Source organism: Rhipicephalus microplus, chromosome 3 (genome assembly GCF_043290135.1).
Source record: "Rhipicephalus microplus isolate Deutch F79 chromosome 3, USDA_Rmic, whole genome shotgun sequence".
NCBI classification, from domain to species: domain Eukaryota; kingdom Metazoa; phylum Arthropoda; class Arachnida; order Ixodida; family Ixodidae; genus Rhipicephalus; species Rhipicephalus microplus.
In genome coordinates, this window is record NC_134702.1 from 287,300,441 (window position 1) to 287,324,130 (window position 23,690).

Sequence of the window (23,690 nt, forward strand, 5' to 3'; positions counted from 1 at the left end):
CAATGGCGTTTCGCTACGTGTGGTTTGCGCCGATTGTCGGTGAATGAAATGCGCTGACTACTGTTTATTGGTAATATTTATGCTCCACTCTGCCGAATAGACACACGAAGCCCCTGCAACGTTACTAATACTAGCGAGTCGAGCTCGCCCTGGTTGACTGACTGTGCACTTTCGCACTAAATCACGCTCGTTCTGTGTTGTTTGTACGCGTTTCACTTATGTTCCGCCTACTACGCACTCCCCTTGCAGGAATGAACTACTCACTAACATCTTGCCGTGTGCTCAGATTTGGGTGCCCGTTAAAGAACCCCAGGTGGTCGGAATTTCCGGAGCCCTATACTACGGCGTCTCTCATAATCATATGGTGGTTTTGGGACGTTGAACCCCACATATCTATCAATTACTTACCAACATCTTGCTCATCTGAATACTACAAAATAAAGAGAAGAAAAGATATCCCTCACATCGGTGCGACGTGTTCGGTGCCACCGAATAAGCATGCGCATCCCCCCCCCCCCTAATTCTGTCCCCCATGAAATGTGGCACAGTTGATAAGTCCAGCCAGGAAGGCCTTGTGGCTGACAGCTTTTGGTGTTACATTGACGTTTATCACGTACGCACATGTTCGTACACCAGTAAAACTATCAAAAGCTCATAAGTGTTCTGCAGAAAGCTTTGATCGAAGGATTACTTCCATATATGACAGTGATAAAAAGAAGGTCTGCTTGTTTTATGGGAAAAACTTGTTCTCTTTTTCATTTTTTCCATCGAAAAATGACCGCGGCCTTCCACCAGTCAATAACAAGATCACTCAAACAATCAACACGGCGTAATAAATGAGATTTTCCGTGAAATTTACAACAGTATATGTAAGGCACGCCGTCTGAACTAATTTTAAACATCTGTGCTGTTTTAAGCATTTTTAAATCTAAGCACACGGGTGCTTCACAGCAAATTTTGCTTCGTAAATTTTGCCCCAAGTAAAAAAAATGGCAGTCAGCCACTTTGTTTTAGGAAGAGTTTAAGTACTGAATTGTGACACTTTACTTAATAAAATTATCTCTATGTAGTTGTACCATGGGCAGATAAACACAACTGAAGCTCTCCGCGTAGTCATTGAACATATACAGTGCCGTAGTTATTCACCTAACAACAAGGTGCAAGTGCTCGGCTTAGAGGCTCGTTTTTGTATGCATCAAAGTCTCTGTGACGCTGCATTCACGCACCATTCAATAGTATTCGTGTTTGAGAGGATGCCAAGTGCATTTTACGATGGGCTTGAAACAGGATATGACAGCCGCACTGAAATGATTCTGGTAATTGGAGGGTTCGGTGACAAAACACAGCACACTGGACAGTTGCACATCGCTGATTTTATTGCACTGTATTGCCAGCCGAGCAAGACCAAATGCTTTCATACGTCGTTTCAGGCATACTTACAAGCAGCTAAGCTCGCGCTAACCTATCCGAACACCCCTTGCGAAAGTGCACGAGGAATTACTCCCCTATGAAAACACGACGTGGCTCGCAGATGACGCGGGCAGCAATCCACACTTCGCTGTTTAGGCCAATGGCCGCCAGACGGCGACTCTGCTCGATCCCGCGGCCAATAGTCACTCGCCTTCGGATCGTGGATAGGTGGTATCGAATTTCTCCTCTCTGATAATTTTTTTGCCAATAACTTCTTGCTTTGTCTTCCTCCATAACTCTTTCGCTCCATCGTTACTTCTCGCCCATTGGAGTGATTGGATCCCACGCCCGACCAACCAGGGAAGTTGCTCCGAGAGTGAATAGGAAGATGAAGAGGTTGAAGAGATCGTGTGCTGGTTCATTATGATTCTTTCTAAGACATACGTCATACCTTGAGCATAGTTGCTGTACTGCGAAAATTCGACAGTCCCGTCCACACGAGGTCAGTCTCGGATCGCGCACTCACCTGTGCCTCGGGCAAGTTCCTTGAATTGTAAAGTTTGATGCAGCATAGTCATGTGCCTGATGAAGTAGCCCCTCCGGCCTTTTTGCATTATGTGATATGTGTGTGCGTGTGCACCTGTTAAATGTCGTGAAGCGTTTACAAAAGGAACGTCGTTCCCCCTGCCGTTACTTCGGAAACATATCACGTTGCCGTAAAAAGTTTCACCATTACTCAACGGCACCCGCCGTTTCCCCCCAAATCCTGGAACGCTGTTCTGCACAGCGCTGGTAGCAGTGCATGTCATTTCTGAGACGTAGGGTATACCTAGCAAGACGCCCCAAAACCTTGGAGATCTAGAAATGGCCTGCATGGTTGCGTGAGCACGTTGAAATATTACTCAAGGTGCACTGACCAGCATGGGATCATTTTTTCACGTGAATGCAGCGCCACTTAATGCATACCGCTAAAGTAGGCCTATATGTATATGTCTTTTAAAGAAAAGAAACTAGGAATATTTAAATACTAACAAAAAAGCGTCGAGCGTGTGGAGTAATCAACAGTCGGCCTGGTACGTTGGATCGTTCATGTTCTTGCCGCCACATGCACAACAGATAATTTTTCTGGACTTTCAATTAAGAAATATTTGTTCATCTAATTCTCTCACACACACAGAAATAAAACAGGGTTGTTTCGAGTCAGTGCGACGGGCAATCTTTCCATCAGTGGAGTCATTTCATGCTCAGGGCAGTTGTCAGTCCCTTTAGACATGATCTTATTTTTATATGGATAAAAATAAGCCTACATGTTGTTCAAAGTTGTGCCTGTCCCGGCTATCCTGCTTTCATCGCGTCCATGCGGGTGGTGGCAAACCTCAGGAACAGCTGTTGCCAGAGAGAACCGGATTGAAAAGCCGATGAATCATACAAGAGGCTTGTGTAAATGTTGGCAGTATCAGGGTTTGTTCCAGAATTTGTTTCTCGCGTACTCGCTCGCGTCCTCTACCTCCTTCGCAGTCCCTACAAGTCAGACCTTGAAAACCGGGGAGGTGCTTCCTTCCAATCAGGTCACGAATCCTGCGGATCACTCTTCAAAGTGTCCAAAGGACGAGCGGGCCGCGCTCTACGTACACTTTACTTTAGTTCTACGCAGCTCGGACCTTGAAGCACCGCTGTACATCGGGCACACGATGTGGCGGAAGGGCGAGGTCTCTCTGTCCGACGTGGACGCGGCTCGATGAGCGCTAATTGCGCGCACCGAAGCACCTCAGTAAAATTACCCATCCATATTCCATGCATGCTGCATGAGAAACAGCCGAGCGCTTTCGTGTTTTTTCTTATCGCCACAAAAGGGAGGCAGCTCCTTTCATTCTGTCCTCGTGGCAAAGAGTGGCTCACTGATATCAACAGTGTATAATAAATGGCCTCCACAGCGCGTTGTGTTTCTCACTTTGAAATTTTTCTGAATTTACGGCCCCGGGATGGGGCAGCTGAAAGGAATAGAGGGCGCACATCAAGACGGAAGCACGCGTCGCAATAACAGTGCAAAGCCAGCGTGAATGCCGGTCTCTCGGCTGCACTTCGACCACTAGCGAGGGCGAGTCATTCAGGTGGGGTGGGGCAGGCGAAGCAAGCACCGCAGACAACCGCGAGCGCGCGGCGAGTGTCTGATGGTGTCCGCAACGGTGCCGCCGCCGGCCCGGCTGGCGGTGGAGGAGGCCCGTAGCGGGGCCGCCGTGGCCGACGAGGAACCTGTTGGGCACCCACGCTTGGCGGCCGCTTTTGGGATACCCCTACGCGCCCTGACGTGCTCGTGCGTCGCCGAGTGGGCGACACCGATCAGCTAACAGCACCCGTTTCAGAGGAGACAGCCGACCAACGACGACAAGATGGAGCGGACAGGGTGAGTTGATGTACCGTAACCTCACCGGCCGTTGCCAGAAGGTGCCGTTGGTCTGCCGTTACTGATAGTGCATGTCACATATGCAGCAGCCATACATGTCTTCGGTGCACACACACCGAGCGAGCCCTGGCTGAAGGGTGTATGCACTTTGCTTTGAATCGAGAAATCGTTACAGTAAGCAATAGTCTAAACGAAAGGCTGGCACAGCCGTCGCTGTTTTAAAACTGCCGTCGCTGGCAACTTCGACATAAGTATCGCTCTAATCATCTTTCGATTAAGTGATTTTTGCTAGAGAATGCAACATTAGTGTGAAGTGATAGCGCTGCAAATGGTTTTGTTGTATGAAGGAGGCGTAGATTTGCATTTTCTGAGAATATAAACATAAGCGGGTTGGTAAGCGTTCATGTCTGGCTGAAACAGCGCCCACAAGACGAGGAAAAGAAGAGCACAGAACAGGCGTTGACTCGCAACTATGTAACCTTTATTTGGAAAAAGAAGAATAAATATAGATATTGTACGTTATAAGAAAAGGTCTCTAGAGGCAGGGAGGTGAAGATGAACTCGGGTGTCACATTTTTCAAGTGCGGCAGAGGTGCACAAATTCGGCACCAGAGCGAAATGGGCGGGAAGCTGACATTACACTCTCATTGCCTTTACTTCAAAGACGCCGAATCGCCCATAGTAAAGCTCTGTGTCTCTCAGGCTTGACAGGAGGTGCGCTTCACAAAAAGTGTTCTACGATTACCAGTACCGCGACGTCGACTAGCTTTCTTAATTTATTGTCCTACTTGAACGTCGAAACAACGTGAATGAATGTGTGAGATGCTCCTGCATCGGTACACAGGGCCCTAAAGAGTTCTCCGCAAGATCACCGTCGTCGACTACATAATCACTGTCGTTCACCGGCACTCATTTTGTGCTACACCACCTACTGATTTATTTTATTTATTTATTTTATTTATTACATACTGCAGTCCATAGACCAAGCAGGAGGGGCACAAAAAGGGAGCATAGTGAAAAAAGCGAACAAGTTATACAGCAAGTTAGAATACACAAAGCTACTGAAAAACAATTCATACTAAATAAGATGCTTAGTTATACATATCTAGAAAAAAAAGCGAACAAACTTCTAGAAACAGTTTCAAGCACGGAAAAGTAAAGCTACACAGTTGAAATAATAAGATGAGGTAATCTAGCATAGAAATATCAACAGTGTTGATTACACCAAAGATGCATGTAGTTTTCAAAGTCGGGAATGCCACGCTCAGGAAAAACATTTGAAGGCAGTGCTTTCCAGTCGCTAATGGTTTTCGGAAAGAAGGAATGTTTGAAAAGGTTAGTACGTGCAAAGTAAGGTGTCAGATCATGATTGTGAGCATGCCTGATTTTCCTGGAAGAAGAGGGAGAGATGTATTTACTGGGATCGATATTAAACTGATGATTACGAAGCAGGAAAATAAACTTGAGTCTGGCGATAGTTCTATGCTGTTTCAAGAGCGGAATGTTGTTAGTAGCCATTAGTGATGAAGGTGAATCAAGATTGTGATAGGCATTATAGATGAATCTTACCGCCCTCCTCTGGACCATTTCAAGTTTATAAACATCATTTTTAAAATACGGGTCCCAGGCTAGGCATGCGTACTCTAGACGGGGTCGAATAAATGTATTATATGCAAGAAGTTTGATCTGAGTTGGCGCTTTTTTTCGTTTGTGTCTAAGAAACCCTAGTTTTTCAGAGGTGGAGGAACAAGCGTCGTCAATGTGGTTACTTCACGACAGTCTATTAGTCATATTGACTCCCAAGTATTAAAAATTGCTCACTTCGATCAACGGATTATTATTTAAGGTGTAGCGTGATGCAAAAGGGGTAATTTTATTTGAGATACGCATATAGACCGATTTACTAATGTTTAACTCCATCGACCAGGTATGGCGCCAATCGGAGAGAGAATTTAGGTTGTTCTGCAAGCACTCTTGGTCCCTTTCACTTTTAATTGGCTTGTAAAGAATGCAGTCATCTGCAAAAAGCTTTAGGCTTATGACGGAGGTGTCAACTGATGAAACTATGCGATTGATAAAGATGAGAAACAAGACAGGGCCAAGGACACTGCCTTGTGGAACTCCCGAGGTTACAGGTAGAACCCCAGAGCAGCAGCCCTCGACCTGGACAAACTGTTTGCGGCTGGTAAGGTAGGAGCGGATCCAATTATTTACAGTAATGGGTAGGCCAATGTTTGAAAGTTTGGTGAGTAATTTACTATGGCAAACACAGTCGAAAGTTTTTTCTAAAATGTAAGAAGATGGCGTCTATTTGGTCGCCCTTATCAAGTGCCATTGCGAAGTCGTGAATTGCGGTGACAAGTGGAGTGGTAGTCGAGAGGCCCTTCCTAAAACCATGCTATAAAGGAGTCAAATTACTGTTTTCTTTAAGAATTGACATTATGTAATGCGTGATGATATGTTAAGAAGTTTACAAGGACCAGAAGGTAATGATATTGGCCGGTAGTTTTCAACATTTAGGCAATCACCTTTTTTAAATATGGGAATAACACATGCCGTTCGCCAATCATCGGGAAGAATTGAATTATGAAACGAAAGACGAAAAATATGGGTGAAGACATGCGCGATAGGTTCAGCGTAACGTTGCAAAAATGCATTAGGTATGCCGTCGGGACCATCGGAAGATTTAGTCTTAACATTCAGTAACAGTGAAAGGACACCTTCGAAAGTTATGAAATCGGCAGATATAGTAGACAGAGAAATAATGTTTGTGTCAGCATGATCTCCCTGAGTGAATACTGAGTGAAAATACTGATTGAATGTGTTTGCAATATTGACTGGATCGTTAGCAATACAGCCATTTACTGATATCTCGGTCGGTGTTTTGTGCGCATCGCTCAAGTACCGCCAGAATCTATCCGGGTTAGTTTTCAAAACTTTAGGAAGCGAGTGGTTGAAGTATCTTGCCTTAGTTTCGCTTAGCCGAGTTGCAAGTTGGGCCTTCAACGTGATAAGTCTGCAGGGTATTTTTTTTCTTTTTTCTAGCTCGCTTTAGGTTGCGGTGCAAATGTATAATATCTCTAGTAATCCATGGGTTATTTCGGTTTTTCCTAACCCATTTGTTTGGCACAAACTTATCAGTGCAGTCATGTATTGCAGTTTTTATTTCGTTCCAGGCGATCGGCACATCATCAGAAAGATTATCACATAACAACCACAGATAATCCAAAATGGCCTGGTCATCCGCCTTCGAGTAATCCTTAATGACATGCCTGGTCTCTTGTCGGTGTGCTTTGTTTTCACCAATACCGAAGGATAAAAATACTGCTTTATGGTCGGAAATGCCATCTTCAATAGAGACCGTGTATTTGCATACATCGGAATTTAAAAAGACTAGGTCGAGTGTAGAACGGGTGTTTACAGCCTCTCTGGTGCACTAATTAACAATCTGCACAAGATCGCACATCAAGGCAATGTCAGCGAAAGGGTTTAACGTCGTTACATCAGAGCTAGAGCATGGAACGCGCCAGTCAACATTGGGCAAGTTAAAATCACCTGCAAGAATCAGAGGATCATTTTTAAACGTGCACATGTGGTCATATAGTCTAGACAGATATTCGTGTGTTGAAGAGGGTGGTCTGTAGATGGCACATACGGTGAAGCAATGGCCCCAGCAGCTTACCTTAAGAAATAAACTTTCGTGCTCATGAATTTGTTGAAGGGGCCGAGCACTAATACAATCTTTGAGAACTATTGCTACACCACCACCTCTTGTTGGCCGGTCACGCCTGAAGATTTGATATCTCGGAGGAATCAGTACTGAATCATTTATAGCTTCGTGCAGCCAGGCTTCTGTGATTATTGTAATGTGAGGGTCGTAGGTGAGTAGAAGGTACTCGAGCTTGTCAACTTTATTTGACAGGCTTTGCACGTTTACGTTAAGCACTCTCAAACTTTTGGACACATACTGTCGAGCGGGTCAATCAGAACCTGTAGCTTGCGGATTAAGGGCTACACGCACATTTTTGGCGTCAATCCAGCTAAAAAGTTTGCCATCAATTTTGATCTTGTCGTGAATAAGAGTAACCCGTTTCCTGCTGTCGCGTTCAGTTTTTGCACTTTCTTAAAGCAGGCGGCGCTTGCGCAGCGTGCACTGGCTATAATCATTTTGTACATAAATATTGGAGCCCTTCAATTTATTTAAATTCTTTAAGACTTCTTGTTTCTCCTGATAATCTTGAAAGTAAGCTATGACAGGCCTTGGCGGCCAAGACGGTGAATGCGGGCTATGGACTTGCACTTCACTCCCAATGTATTCTCGAATATATCGGTTACAACAGCAGTTCAAAGACAGGTGTCATCTTCATTTGTGTTTTTGAGAACACCATGAATGATAAGGTTTGCCCGACGGCTTCGCTCTTCGAGATCAGTTAACTTGGAGCTCTGCCATGACAGCACAGTTTTAAAGGAAGCTGCAGTGGATTCAAGAGCTGCAACTTCCGGTGATTTATCTTTAAATTCCTGTAGTTTGGCTTCAATTGCTCGAAATCGCAAGTCCATGTTGCACATTATTCGTTCGTTTATCGATTTTAATAGCAGTATTTCAGCCTTCATATCTGCTTGGCCCTGAAGAATACTGTGTAATAAATCAGCGTTCGTGGGTCCTGGGTTTGTCTCAACGTCACCACAGAGTAACATTTTGCATGCACAATAGCACTCATATGCAATACTTAAACAGGTGCTTGGGCACGGCACAACTACTAACATGACTTCATCACTATAGTTTTTATGTTGGAAGCAGAGTAGCTAACCTGTACAACGAAGAAGAACTTCGTGGTCAGCAACATAGTCACTGTCGTCTCGCCGTGCCCACTTCGAAGAAATGCTGCAGTGGATGCTTTATAGCCTCGGTCGCTGATGTCATGGACATGCGCAACTGTAGCGGCGTCGGAGTGTCCATACAGAAGGTCAGTATCGGCGTCCGCACATGCAGATCTGCCACGGAAAGGTAGATGGTGTCAACCGGCGGCGCGCACGTGTCATTCGTGCTCGGTAATCCTGTGACCATTAGCAGCGAAACCTGTACAATGAAGAAGAACTTCGTGGTCAGCAACATAGTCCCTGTCGTCTCGCCGTGCCCACTGTCGAAGAAATGCTGCAGTGGATGCTTTATAGCCTCGGACACTGATGTGACGGACATGCGCAACTGTCGCTGCGTCGGAGCGTCCATACAGGTCAGTATCGGCGTCCGCACATGCAGATCTGCCACGGAAAGGTAGATGGTGTCAACCGGCGGCGCGCACGTGTCATTCGTGCTCGGTAATTCTGTTACCGTCAGCAGCGAAACCTGTACAACGAAGAACTTCATGGTCAGCAACATAGTCACTGTCGTCTCGCCGTGCCCACTTATATTGGTCATGTGTCTCGCCTAAAACGCTACTATGCTACCAGTTCTGATTGACTTTGAAGGAGCCGTGATAGATGTTATGAGGCATTGTGCCGGCCGTTAGAAAGCAGAAGAAGCCCACTCGCCACGCGAGATGCTGCACCCTTTCAGTGACATAGCTACTTGTGAATTTTGTCTGTCTCCCGTATGTTTGTGATCGAATGAGTTTTTCCACTGACATAGTCTGACCGCTTATAGACGGACTTGGTCTTGAGAAAATTGTGCATTTCGACAATATCACACATCCTACCAGTGACTTCGCCACCGGAGCGGAGATTCTTAAAGGTGCCTTCCGCGTTCGAATGAACTTCAGTCACGCTATAGAAAGGCTCTTCAAGAATACAAAAGAGAAGTGGTAGTAAGTACACCATCAATCATAGGTTCTCGTAGATCGTTTGGCCGTGTTTATGTCGCACCAGGGGTTGCTCGTATACGTGATCTCTTAACTACGTCTTTTGGTGGAGCCACGAAATACCGCAAACGCTGGTGCACGGACGCAAGTGGTGCTGGTCGCCTGTTACAGAGCGAAAACGGAAAAGCGAAACTCGGGCGAGATGCGGTGCCGACAATACTGGCCGCGTGACCTGCCTCTAACAAACTCACAGTGCAATACGAGTTAAATCATTTATGTAGGCTATAAAAGGAAGGGGTCTAAGGATGCTTCCCTGAGGTACACCCTTAGTAATAGGCTTCAGCTCTGAGAATTTCCTACCTATTTCAACCGCCTGTTTGCGATATTTAAGGTAACTTTTTTTTAGGTCTCGTGGATGACCACGAATTTCATCGCATTGTAACTTTTCAAACAACGTGGAATGTTGTATGTTGTCGAAGGCCTTACTAAAATCAACAAACATACCGAGAATGGCACGTTTGTTTTCAAATTCAGATAATATTGCTACGTAGCTGACATATCAGTGGTCAGAAGACGACAACGAGGAAGTGGTCTGTCGGTTGTGCGTCCTGTCTTCCATCTTAGTCGACGCCATACGCATCATTTTAAATATAGATTTTAAATAGACACGCCTTGTGTCATTTTTACGTAACACTTTTGTGGTGGACGTGCTGGGTACTTCCCCGTCTTCATCACGAAGCTCCGCAACGGCCGCATCATCATAGGTCCAACCATGTCACAAGTTGAACAACCATCGTCTTCACCACCTGCCCCTACCGTGACTTCTACATACGTCTTTCTACCTCCTGCTCGCGATCCCGGTGTATTTTCCGGTCAGGATGGCGTTGACGTCGACAAATGGATCAACCGGTACAAACGGGTCAGCGCAAGCTATAGATGAGACCCGACTCTAATGCTTGCCAATGTGCTTTTTTACCTCGATGGCCCACCGCGAGTGTGGTTCGAGACGCACGAAGCGCAGATTACGAGCTGGGACTCCTTTAAGGAGAAGATCCGCGACCTTTTTGGCGACACCGTTGGGCGGCAGACAGCAGCGCGGAATCAACTGGCGGCTCGTGCACAGACGTCGACGGAGTCGTACGTCGCGTACATTCACGATGTCATCGCCCTATGCCGCCAGATTGACGAGCACATGAGTGAGTCTGAGAAAGTGGCCCATGTGCTGAAAGGCATAGCAGACGACGCATTTAATCTTTTAGTGTACAACGTTGCCATCGTCGACGCCATCATTAAGGAGGGCCGGTGGTTCGAAGAAGCCAAGAGCCGCCGTATTACTCAGCGATTCACCCGGCTGCCGAACACGGCCGCAACCTCATCGTGTGAAGCCGCCCGCCAGTCCCCCACGTATGACAACGTCACACGCATTGTTCGTTGGGAAATCGAAGCCGCCTGTCCGGCTCCTCTTCAGCCACCCGTTTTCGTAACGCTCGCCTCTGACCAACAACAGCCGCCAGTGGCGTTAATACAAGCTGTGGTGAGGCAGGAGTTTGCGAGCCTCGGCCTTCCATCAGCATGTCCTTTGACTCGCCCTGAAGTCCCGTCCTACTCCCGAGGACACGCTCGCCGTTCACCTCCAACAATGCCCTTCCGTAACCCTTCGGAATGGCGAACGCCCGACGACCGGCCTATTTGTTTTTCCTGCCACCAGCCTGGGCACGTTTCTCGCTATTGCCGCCGCCGTTGGTCAAACCAACCACGTCAGACTTTCTCTACCTCAGCGCTCATACATCCGACGATCCCTCGACGTTCAGTCGCCGCACCCTTCAATTTCTATTCGTCGTCATCTTACGAGCCTTCCACTGACGCTCCTTTGCCCGGTCGCCGCTACCCTGACGCCCCTTCGTCCGGTCGCCGCAGCTCTCGCTCCCCGTCGCCGCTACGTCGCCAATCCCGCTCTCCGCCACCTCGGCGCTTTTCCTCGCCGAGCTTCTCTGGACGACCGCAGCAGGAAAACTAGATATTGCAGCTTATAGAGGTGAAGCTGCAATACCAATGACGGCCGAAAATCCTCTACTGACGCTTCCCACGCACCATAGCCTGCTTGAAGTAGAAGTCGACCATGTTCCTGTGACCGCCCTCATTGACACAGATGCGCACCTGTCTATTATGAGCGCTTCTCTACGCTGCCGCTTACAAAAGATATATGACGCCATCTACGACGCAAGCAATACGTGTTGCCGATGGCGGTACTGTACGAGTAATCGGAATGTGCACTGCTCGTGTCAGCATCGCCGGTCGTCACGCCGTGGTCCTTTTTGCCGTGCTAGCCTGCTGCCCTCATGACCTCATACTTGGCCTTGATTTTCTTTCGGCACACTCGGCCTAATTGATTGTTCGTCTGGTACCCTCAGCCTTGATCTACCAATCTTTGCCGACTACTGTGCAAAGCCCACCAGCCGCTTGAGCCCAACCACTTTCGTTCGCCTGCCACCTCGAGCCGTCACGTACGTGTTTTTGTCATCGACCCCTCCCGTTCCTGACGGTGATTATATCGTTACGCCAATTACTGACGTTCGGCTGACGCACAGTGTTACTGTGCCCTATACCATCGCGACTATAGCGGATAACTGTGTAGGACTTCCGCTCCTTAACTTTGCTTTCACCCCTCAAGTGTTGTCCTGCCAGATGTCTCTAGCCAAGCTAACTGCCATAACAGAGGACGATGTCAGTGTTGTCGCTGTATCTGGTCTTGATCGAAGCGCAGTCTCACGGTCACCCAGCTCAGACGATGGTATTTTTCGAAACATGATTGGATCGGAGCTGTCGCCTCACCAGGCCGACGCTCTCTGCCAAGTTTTGGCCTCATACAGTGACATTTTCGACACCGGCGATCGTCCTTTGGGCCAGAATAAAATTGTCAATCACCGGATCAACACCGGTGACTCTGCGCCCATTCACCGTCGGCCGTACCGCGTGTCAGCGTCCGAGCGAGAAGTGATTCAGAAAGAAGTGGCCAAAATGCTTACAAAAAACGTAATCGAACCATCGACAAGCCCTTGGGCATTTCCCGTGGTATTAGTAAAAAAAAAAGACGGCTCATGGCGTTTCTGCGTTGATTATCGCCACCTCAACAAAATTACTAAAAAAGACGTGTACCCTCTACCACGCATTGATGATGCCCTTGATTGCTTCCATGGTGCCACCTTCTTTTCATCTCTCGATCTCCGATCTGGCTACTGGCAAATTGCTGTAGATGACATAGACCGAGAAAAGACCGCCTTCGTTACCCCTGATGGTCTTTACCAATTCAAGGTCATGCCATTCGGGCTCTGCAACGCGCCAGCGACCTTCGAGAGAATGATGGACACGCTCCTACAAGGATTTAAATGGTCGACATGTTTGTGTTACCTGGACGACGTGGTCATTTTCTCACCTACCTTTGCAACCCACCTTGAACGCCTTTCGACCATTCTATCCATATTTCGACGGGCCGGCCTGCAGCTCAATTCCTCCAAGTGCCACTTCGGTCTTCGTCAGATTACCGTATTGGGTCACCTTGTTGACGCTGCCGGCGTACGGCAAGACCCGGCGAAAGTACACGCTGTAACAAACTTCCCAGTCCCACGCTCTGTCGATGATGTTCGCAGTTTTGTGGGCCTCTGCTCCTACTTTCGCCAGTTCGTGAAAACTGCGGCACTCGCACGACCACTCACTGACCTTCTCAAACAAGACGTCCCATTTTCTTGGGGGCCTCCTCAAGCTGACGCCTTCTCTTAGCTAATCACCGCTCTAACGACACCTCCTATTCTTGCACATTTCCACCCCGATGCTCCTACAGAAGTGCGAACAGACGCGAGTGGTCACGGAATTGGTGCAGTTTTGGCGCAAATTCAGCGGGGCAACGACCGTGTAATCGCGTACGCAAGCCGTCTGCTTTCTAAGTCTGAACGTAATTATTCTATAACGGAACAGGAATGTCTCGCTCTTGTTTGGGTGGTTTCGAAATTCCGTCCTTACTTGTATGGCCGCCCTTTCCGTGTCATCACAGATCATCACGCGCTGTGTTGGCTTTCTTCTCTGAAGGACCCCACTGGACGACTTGGTCGTTGGGCATTACGCCTACAGGAGCATTCCTACTCGGTTGCTTATAAGTCTGGACGTCTCCATCTGGACGTCGATTGCTTATCCCGCTACCCTGTTGATCAGCCCGACGAACCAGACATCGAGCCTAGCCTCAGCGTCATGTCAATGTCCCAGTTTCTTCAGATTGGTGATGAACAACGTCGTGATGCTTCTCTGCGACAACTTATTGACCGTCTCGAACCTGCTCCAAACGACACGTCACTTCGCATGTACGTCCTCCTGAACGGCACACTGTACCGTCGTAGCCTCCAGCCAGATGGCCGTGAGCTCCTTCTTGTCGTGCCGAAAAACTTGCGTTCAACCGTGCTGCACGAGCTTCACGATGAATCAACTGCTGGTCATCTGGGTGTATCCCGGACGTACGACCGCGTGCGTCGCCGCTTTTTTTTGGCGTGGTCTCGCCTGGTCCGTTCGCCGTTACGTGTCCTCCTGCAATAAATGCCAACATAGGAAGCGACCTACTGCGCCCCCAGCTGGACTTCTTCAACCGATCTCCATCCCAACCAAACCGTTCTTCCGTGTTGGTATAGATCTTCTTGGTCCTTTTCCCGAGTCGAAATCGGGCAACAAGTGGGTCGCCGTTGCTATAGACTACGCGACTAGGTATGCCATCACTCGAGCGCTCCCCACCAGCACCGCTTATGACGGGGCGGACTTTTTGCTCCACGACGTCATCCTACACCATGGCGCTCCTCGCCAATTACTCACGGATCACGGCCGCGCATTTTTGAACTCCTTTTGTTCTAATAATCTCATTTTCGTAGGTTTATGTTTCCTGAAACCAAACGGTGTTAGGAAAATCACGTTGTATTTTTCTAAAAATTGGTACATTTGACGATGCAGAGCTTTTCTCTTTCAAAAACACCGGCAGAATAGATATGAGCCTGTAGTTTTGAATATCATTTTTGTCACATTTTTGAACAAAACAATGACTCTTGCTATCTGCACTCTTTCGAGAAACGTTGCACTTAAAAAACAGAGATTGATTATGTGAGCGATATAAGGAACAATAATATCTAGCGCATGTTTAGTGGGTCTAATCTGCATACCAATAACATCACGAGATGAAGCATTTCCAAGTTCCGAGAAAACGAAATAAACATCTTCGTCGACTACGGGCTTAAAAATATGGATGAATTGGTAATTGGTATAAATTGAATAAAATCACTATACATTTTATTGTGTATTATTGACTAAGTGGACATTGAATATATTTGCAAGTTCAGCTCCTGATACGCTGCGCCCGTTTATAGTCAGATTCTCGACACTTGCCCGTGTTGTACCACGGTTCAAAAATAGCTTCACCTTCGTCCATAAGGCGTGAGTGGTGTCTGCGCTGGTTTTTATTTCGGTATGTATGTAGTGTAATTTGCGCTTGCTAATTTCCTTCTTCATTTCATTTCTGTATAATTTATATATTTTTAAGTGTCAGAATGTCTATTTACAAGACGTTTGTGATCAAGTTAATTTTTATGTTTACTTTTCTTGAGCAAATCTCTGGTCATCCATGGATTACGGGTTGTCTTGTTCAAACGAACTTGTTTTTCGGAGAAGTGACGTTTTTAAATATCCAAGATTTTGTCTAACAATGTATTGTAGGCTTGCTGTACGTTTTTCATTGAAAGAATCTCAATAAGGCTACTACCAAGCAGTTGGTTTTTAAAAGCTGTTAGGCTAGATTCAGACATATCTTGAATGGTTAGCGTCCGCATCTTACGTTCTCGTAAGGTGCTCTTTTTTAATAAGGAGGATGATAGGAAGATGGTCCTTAGTATTTTCAAAGAAAACTCCTGCAAAGATGTTATTATCAATGACATTTATTTTCTGTTTCGACCACCTGGGCTTCTTTAACATGCGCCCAAATCTGAGCACACGGGCCTACAGCATTTTCGCCTCCATCCAAAATGCAGTCGCGGGGGCCGCGATTTGATCCCGCGGCTGGTTCTTATTTTGCTCTTCTGTGATGCTGTATTAGACTGGTCAACGTGACAGCGTGCCCACCGGGACGCTTATATGGTGCCTTTTTTTTCGCAAATGAGTTCTGAGCACCAGCGTGGCTTTGTGGTATAATACTCCGCTACTACGCAGAGCAAGTGGGTTCATATCCTATTGAGTCCTGGATATTTTTTTTATCTCAATTCGTATTTCATGTCCATCGGATACGCCATCGACTGAAATGGCAACAGCACTCAACGCAGGAACGGGTGCCATAAAAGCTGTTATTTAGAACGAAGGGATGCATTACTCTTTTTTTTTATTCAGAAGGAAATAGTTTCACTTGTTCTTTCTAGTACGCTCTAAACTGCGGCTCTGAGAATGAAGTTTGTGGCCGTACGTAGTCGACTACTTTCGATTTAGTATGCTCTTAAATTTTTATGATTGTTCACTTTCTTTTCATGCACCTAATGATATATCAATGTATCTTTCTTTCTTTTTGCAAGCCACGTTGGTATCTGGAGCTGCCACTTTAACATTCCCATTCGATGTGAACAAAAATACTGTGCTAGTAGTCTTGGAAAGTGACTGACCGACTCATGCACATAAGTCGGTCACACCAGTCACGATAACAACCAGTCGCGGGATCAAATCGCGGCCGCCGCGACTGCATTTTGGATGAAGGCGAAAATGCTGTAGGCCCGTGTGCTCAGATTTGGGCGCATGTTAAAGAAGCCCAGGTGGTAGAAATTTTGGGAGTCCTCTACTACGGCGTTTCTCATAATCATATGATAATGAGGGGTCGTTAACCTAAAATAACAAACAGTCATCACACAATGGCAACTGCGCAACGAGTATGTGGTTGAATTCTTCGCACCTACTGGACAGGGCTCAGATATAATCAGCCACACACAGCACCAACAAAGTGCACGTAATACCTTACGGACAAGATACGTCGCTTATTCGCTGCAGGAAGACGAATATTGGCATAGCTAATGCGGACTGTTTTGCTCCACAAAAATTATAGTTTATGCCGTGGTAGATACCTTGCGGAAAGCCGGAATCTCAAACACAGTTGGCCTTGTCGCAACACGAAGCTGTTTTCTGAATTCGCGTTAGGCAGTGTCGTAATCGTCGGTACACACAATCTGCAGGTGTCGCATATCTATTCGTGGGTTTTTTTTTTTGAGCGAAGCTTTGGCGGTCTCACAAGAGACAATGTGATGATAGTTGTGACAACTAACTAACTAACTAACTAACTAACTAACTAACTAACTAACTAACTAACTAACTAACTAACTAACTAACTAACTAACTAACTAAACTCACAGTCTCCCCGCAAAGTAACGCTAAGCAGTGAATGCGATAGCAACATATTGTAATGCCATACAAAGTGAGGCAGGCAGCTGACTCTTCTGGACTGGATCTCACGCAATTCTAAAACACGCTGGTGTCAGAGAACACGGCCACTACAAGCACATTTCTGGCACTGTCCGCGTTGAAACAGCAGCACGTATAAGGGTAAGCGAGCCGACCGCTGATGGCTGCCCAGATAGCGAGATAGTGCGATAGCCCTTTCTGACATAGAAATGCGTGGTTATGTTGAGGAAATTTCTTATTTCACGCTGCCATTATTAGTGGTTGCCTGCATATGAACGCGTGGAGGCCGTTGATGCCTATGGAAACAAAGTGTTTACGGCGTTAAAGTAGCGCGAGAAAGACAAGGATAAGAAATAGCGCTCTTTCTGGTCCTTGTATTTTGCGCGCTACTTTTACGCTGTAATAGATCAGTACCAACTCGCTCGCCTCTCCGTTTAGCTTCAACTGAATCGTTAATTGCGCTCGGATAGCCGTTTCATTCCCGGCATGGAAACTTGCAACAATCCGTGGAAGGCTAGAAACAGTGAACTTGGGCGATTTTGAAGACTCGCACAACGCGTCATGGAGGCGGTGTCATGTTACTGTTGAAGGAAAGCACGCAATGTGAATTGTTTTCTGTATTTTGTGTTATATGTGATGATTTTGAAATGCTTACAGCTCGATCTGGTATATATCTTTTATCTGTGTGTTATAGGCCACCAGACAGAAAAATTGATGGCTCATTTTGTTTCTATGAGAAGCTTTTACGTTTTGCATTAAACAATGCGTATTTTTGATATCGGGAGGAGACTGTAACATTGATATGTTATAGAACTCGGCACCACAACAAACTATGAATGCAATTATTGCATCGAACGGCTTTAAAAATGCGATCATTTCACCTACCAGGATTACAGAAAATAAATGCCATTGATAATACCATCTTTGCAGGAGTTTTGTTTGAAAAGCCTGATATGTTTTCCGCTAGATGGACAAAGTTGTCCATTTTTAGAGCTGCTTGAAAGTAGGAGTGTGTTTCTAGCGGCGATGGCTGCACTATCCCGGCCTTTTTCGACGTAGTTTCATAGCCTAACAAATGCACCTACAAATCGCCGAATGGGTTTGGAATCGTCGTGACACCTGTCAAACAAAATGCGTTAAGGGCACTCCTTCCACTAGATGACATTTATAAAGTGTTCTTTCCCGAAGTAGCTGCAAGTAACATCGTGGCTTTGTGGTAAGAAACCTGCTTGACCCGTAAGCGGCCCGTGTTCGATCCTCAATAACACCGAAATGTTTTTCTTTATTTTATTTGATTGTTTCTCGATTTTTCGTTCACATACGATTTTTCGCTCACAACCAATGGAGCCGACGCCGATGGCGAAATTTCTTCGACACGAGCTCTCTAACGCTCTCGCGCTAAAATGCGAATTGTTAGAAGAATATCGGAAAGTAACAGGCGACTGCAAAATATTCGTGGTAAAGAATAAAAACAAAATAATTTCGGTGGTATATCGCCCGCAAAGCGGGAATGCCGTCATTTTTACAGAATTATTTAATCATTCCTAGATCACGTAAGCGTGAACAATCTGAAACTTGTGTGTGGTGGTGATTTAAATATACATATGCACGAACAAACTAACTTATCCCCTGAACTGAACACGTGTTTTCAGTTTACGGGTTTTATGGATATAATCATTACACTAAAACGTGTAACAAGTCGTACGTCTTCTCTTCTTGGCCTTTTTAATTCTCGATATTACTACTACATGATGCAGTACAAGCACACTGGTGTGTGACCTATAAGCGACCACTGCCTTAATTTTTTAATGTATCCTGATGACTCGAAAAGCGTAATTCACTCAAAAACGCATCACTCAAGCAAACTTACAACAATTTAAGAGTCATGTCATAAACTACAATTGGTTACATGTCTTAGAAAAAAGCAGATGCAAGTGATGCATAGAACGATTTCACTGGAACATTCATCGATATATATGCTAGAAAGTTTCCAATGAGAACAGCCGAGCATTCGGAAAAAATTAGGAAGCTTTGGGTTACACATGAGCTTGCCGAAATGATAAAAACAAAATTATCTTTACTATTCCTTCTTACGTACAAGATCTGACTTAAAATACAAACATTTAAACAATTTAGAAACAGACTGAATGCTGAACTAAGGCAGACAAAGGCAATGTACTACCAGGAATTTTTCGCAAATCTCTCCAGGCAATGACCCGAGATCGCAGGGCAAACGATTAATCTGGTTTTAGGTCTCCTTAAAGAGGTTACGCCCTTGACATCAATAAAGGCTCGCGTGAGATAGGAGGCACGGCCCTTGCCGATCACTTCCATCATTTCGCAACTGCGCAAAGTGACACCTCTAGTGGCAATGACAGCATGAAGGAAACGGCCCACTGCAATGTTATTCGCGTAAGTGCATTCTTTGCACCACCCCGCTGCGGTGGTATTGTGGCTAAGGTACTCGGCTGCTCACCCGCAGGTCGCGGGATCAAATCCCGGCTGCGGCGGCTGCATTTCCGATGGAGGCGAAAATGTTGTAGGCCCGTGTGCTCACATTTGGGTGCAAGAACCCCAGGTGGTCGAAATTTCTGGAGCCCTCCACTACGGCGTCTCTCATAATCATGTGATGGTTTTGGGACGTTAAACACCACAAATCAATCAATCATTCTTTGCACCTACCGATGAGGGTGAAGTATAAAGAATGTTCATAGGATTGAAAAACATTAGAGCTTAAGATATAAAGAAATTGCAGAGTAAGCCCATAAATTTTGTTTTAGGATTTATTGTTCTTCCACTGGTGCCTTAATTTTAGAGACTGCAATTTGCCCAAGCGCAATGAACTATGCTAAGGCTTCAGTTATTCATAAGGGTGGTGATCGAAATTCTGCGTCCAACTACCGACAGATATCTGTACTCCCAGTTTTTTTGAAGGGTATAGAAAAAATCGTATTTACTCGAATGACAGGCTTCCTAAATAAAAAGAGCATTCTTACTGACTCACAGTATGACTTCCGAAAAAACAGGTCGACAGATATGGCACTCCTAACACTGAAGGAATACATATTACAGAGCTCTGAACATAACTGCTACACAGCCGGTATATTCATATATTTTAGTCAAGATTTCGCCAGTCTTGGTCATGATATCCTTATTCACTGTAATTTTCCCTTTGCGGATTTCGTGGGAGACCGTTACGATTACTTTAGTCGTATCTGAAAAAACGATATCAGTGCAGCTTCATAATAACCACAAGTCATTCTATTTACCTATTGCATGCGGTGTGCCCCAAGGCAGTATTCTTGAACCACTTTTGTTTAACGACGTTCTAAATATAGCCAATGATGCGAATTTTATCATGTACGAGGATGATATCACATTGAGAATGATTGAAACTCCAACGTGAATAAACCCGATGTTTCGGAACCGGCTTGATTCCTTCCTCAGGAAGTACTGGGACCACGTAGCAGCGGCGTCTTCAAAGCACAAGCGGAGTGGTTATTAACCCCCCCTCTCTCTCTTTCCCATTTTGCCTTGGAGCGCAGTTCGTGTGTACACACAGGAGGAAGGGCTCCGAGAGGGTGGTTGATGTTTGGGGCTGTTCGCTGTATATTCCACGACTAGAGTAATGACGTTCTCCAGTTAGTCTCACTTTGAAATATCGTCGTTGCGTTGAACTTTATCCGGTGGTCCGACGTCTCAGCATGCTCGGCGACTGCGCTGCACCCTTTGTAGAGCTTCCGCAGGTCTTTGGCAAGTTGTTTGAGTCGTTTCGGTAGGTTTTTTGTTTCGCAAATATACAAAGAAGGGCACTTGCCTCACGCAATTTTTTAAACGACGCAAGGGGTCCTGTCCATCGTTGGCCGGTCTTTCGGGCGGGGGAGGAGGCAGCCCAACGTACACGAAGGCACGTGCACGATGCGATCCCCTTCTTTTTTGAAGATCCACGCCAACATCTCGCTGGTTTCTTGGACGTATGGGACCGGAACGCGTTTCAGAGGACTGCCAAATAATGCTGATTGGGGTTTCCGTATCATCTGTTGCTTTGCGCAGTGGGTGGTGGTTCGAATAAATGTTTTGGGTATCCGTATTTTCTGGAGTCCGCAATTTCGCGGGCCTCTTCTTTCTTTCGCCCCGTCTCATTGGCGCTCTCTGAAGTAGTGTGGTCACGACCGTGGCTTTTTGGCAGGCGGGATGGGATGAATCATACTGAAGGTAGCGGCCAGTATGCGTTGGCTTCCTGTGAACAGAGAAGGCCAGGCCGTTGCGCTTTCTTGCCACCTGGATGTCGAGAAAGTGCAGGCAGCAGTTTGTTTCACACTGGGCCGTGAATTGTATGGCTGGGTGCACGGAATGCAGATGCTGTATAAAGTTTTCGATTTCAGACTTCTTCAAGACGAAGAAGCAATCGTCCATACAACGAAAAAAAAGCTTGGGTCACGGTGAGGAGTAGCTGAGTGCTTTCTCTTCTATGTTTTTCATGGTCAGGTTTGCCATAGTAATGGAGATGGAACCTCCCATTGCTTGACGATAGTTATAGCGCGAGAACAAAACGATGACACAGAGACAAGAAGGACACGAAACGTCCCTGTGTCATCGTTTTGTTCTCACGCTATAACTATCGTCATGCCATACCAAATAGCCCAAGCTGCCACACTCCCATTGCGGTTCTATGGTTCTGCCATAATCTAGATCCTTTGTGGGAGAAGTACGTAGTAGACAGGGAGAATTCCAGTAAACGGCAAAGGTCGTGAACCGCCAAAGCCTCTTAGTGCAGCTAATGTCGGACGTGAGCATCAACGATGACGAGAGCCTGGTCTCATTCGACGTAATTTCATTGTTCACCAATGTGCCAGTGCCCTTAGCTGTGTCTTCTGGCCGTGCTGCGATTCAGGGTGACGCAAGACTGAGTGAAAGGACTCCTTTGGCGGTTGACAAGCTCTGCCGTCTACTAGAAATCTGCCTGTCTAGCATGTACTTCTCCTACAAAGGAACCATTTTCAGGCACAACAGTGGAACCGCGATGGGAACTTCCATCTCCGTCACGATGGCAAACGTGACGATGGAGCACATAGAAGAGAGAGCACTCAGCTCCTCCTCGCCTTGACCCAACCTTTTTCTTCGTTGTATTGACGATTGATTCTGCGTCATGAAGTCTGAAATCGAAAACTTCAGACAGCATCTGAATTCCGTGAAATCAGCCATACAATTCAGGGCTGATTGGGAAAGCGACTGCTGCCTGCCCTATTTCGACGTCCAGGTGGCAAGAAAGCGGAATGGCCTGGAGTTGTCTATATAAGAAAAGCTACCTTCAGTATGACTCGTCCTATCCCACCTGCCAGAAGGGGTCGGTTGTGAGCACGCCACTAAGAGCTAAGCACATATGCTCCAATGACACGGAGCGAAAGAAAGAAGAGACTTGCGGAATCGCAGACCTCAGAAAAAACGGATACCGAAAAACTTCATTCGAGCCGCCACCCGCTGCGCAGAGCAACAGAGGATACGCAAACCCCAATCAGCCATCATTGGCAGCCCTGCAAAACGCGTTCCGGTCCCATACGTCCAAGGAACCATCGAGATGTTGGTGCGGACCTTCAAGAAGGAAGGGGTTTGCATCGCGCGTGTCTTCGTGTACGCTGGGCCACTTCCTCCCCGAACCCCGGCATCGTTTACAAAATCCCGTGCGCCGAGTGCCCTTCTTCATATATCGGCGAGACAAAAAAACTACCGGAAGTGATCAAGCAATATGCCAACGATGTGCGGAATCCCTACAAAGAGCACAGCGCAGTCGCCGAGCATGCTGAGACGTTCGACCACCGGGTAAATTTTGAAGCAATGAGCATCCTTGAAAGTGACTAACTGGGGGAGAATGTTATTACTCGAGTCATGGTATATACAGCGAACGGCCCAAAACATCAACCGCTCTCTCGGAAGCCCTCTCCCAGTGTATGCACACGGTCTGCGCTCCACGGCGAAATGAGGGAGAGAGAGAGAGGGGACCATTGCCACCCCGCGAGTGCTTTGAAGATGCCACTGCCACGTAGTCTCAGTTTCCCCTGAGGAAAAAAAAAAACACGTCGGTTTCGAAACGTCGGGTTTCTTCACAAACTTTCTGTCAGGAGTTTAAATCAATTCTCAGTTTTCATACCCAACCAGACAGACATATGTCGAATGTTTACATTCATAATTGTACATTGTGCGTGTCTGGTTCTGATGGTAACGAACTTGTTAAAAAATTCAATGAAATCATGCTCAGTTTGTCCAACTGGACTCAGGCGAATAGGCTTTAGCAAATTCAAAGAAAACAAAAGTTATCGTGCTTCGGGCTAAAAATAAACCCCTGTCATTCATGATAATCTTTACTTTCAGAATCAACGTATTCAGTTGGTCGAAGAGTTGAAAATTCTTGGAGTGTATTTTTCTTCTGGTTTATGTTGGGATAACCACATCGATTATCTTTGCCGTAAGCTATCTGCGGCTACCGTTGCTATGGCGCGCTGTCATGCATTCTTTCCTTCGGGGGCAACGCAGCAAAGTTATTATGTTTTTTTTCTGTCATATGTACACTACTGTTACTTTGTCTGGGCAACAACTTCCAATTGCAACATGCAAAAGCTTGT

The 23,690-nt window shown here is 46.3% G+C and overlaps 1 protein-coding gene across 1 annotated transcript in view; it reads left to right on the forward strand.

Moving 5' to 3' along the window:
• Positions 1–3,567: 3,567 nt before the first annotated feature.
• The window catches only part of LOC119167497 (agrin), a 480,279-nt gene continuing 460,156 nt past the window's right edge, over positions 3,568–23,690 (forward strand). Inside the window, exon 1 of the mRNA XM_037418989.2 lies at positions 3,568–3,814. Within this exon, the coding sequence (XP_037274886.1) occupies positions 3,801–3,814 (14 nt within the window). The 5' untranslated portion in view covers positions 3,568–3,800. The remainder of the gene's footprint in view (positions 3,815–23,690) is intronic.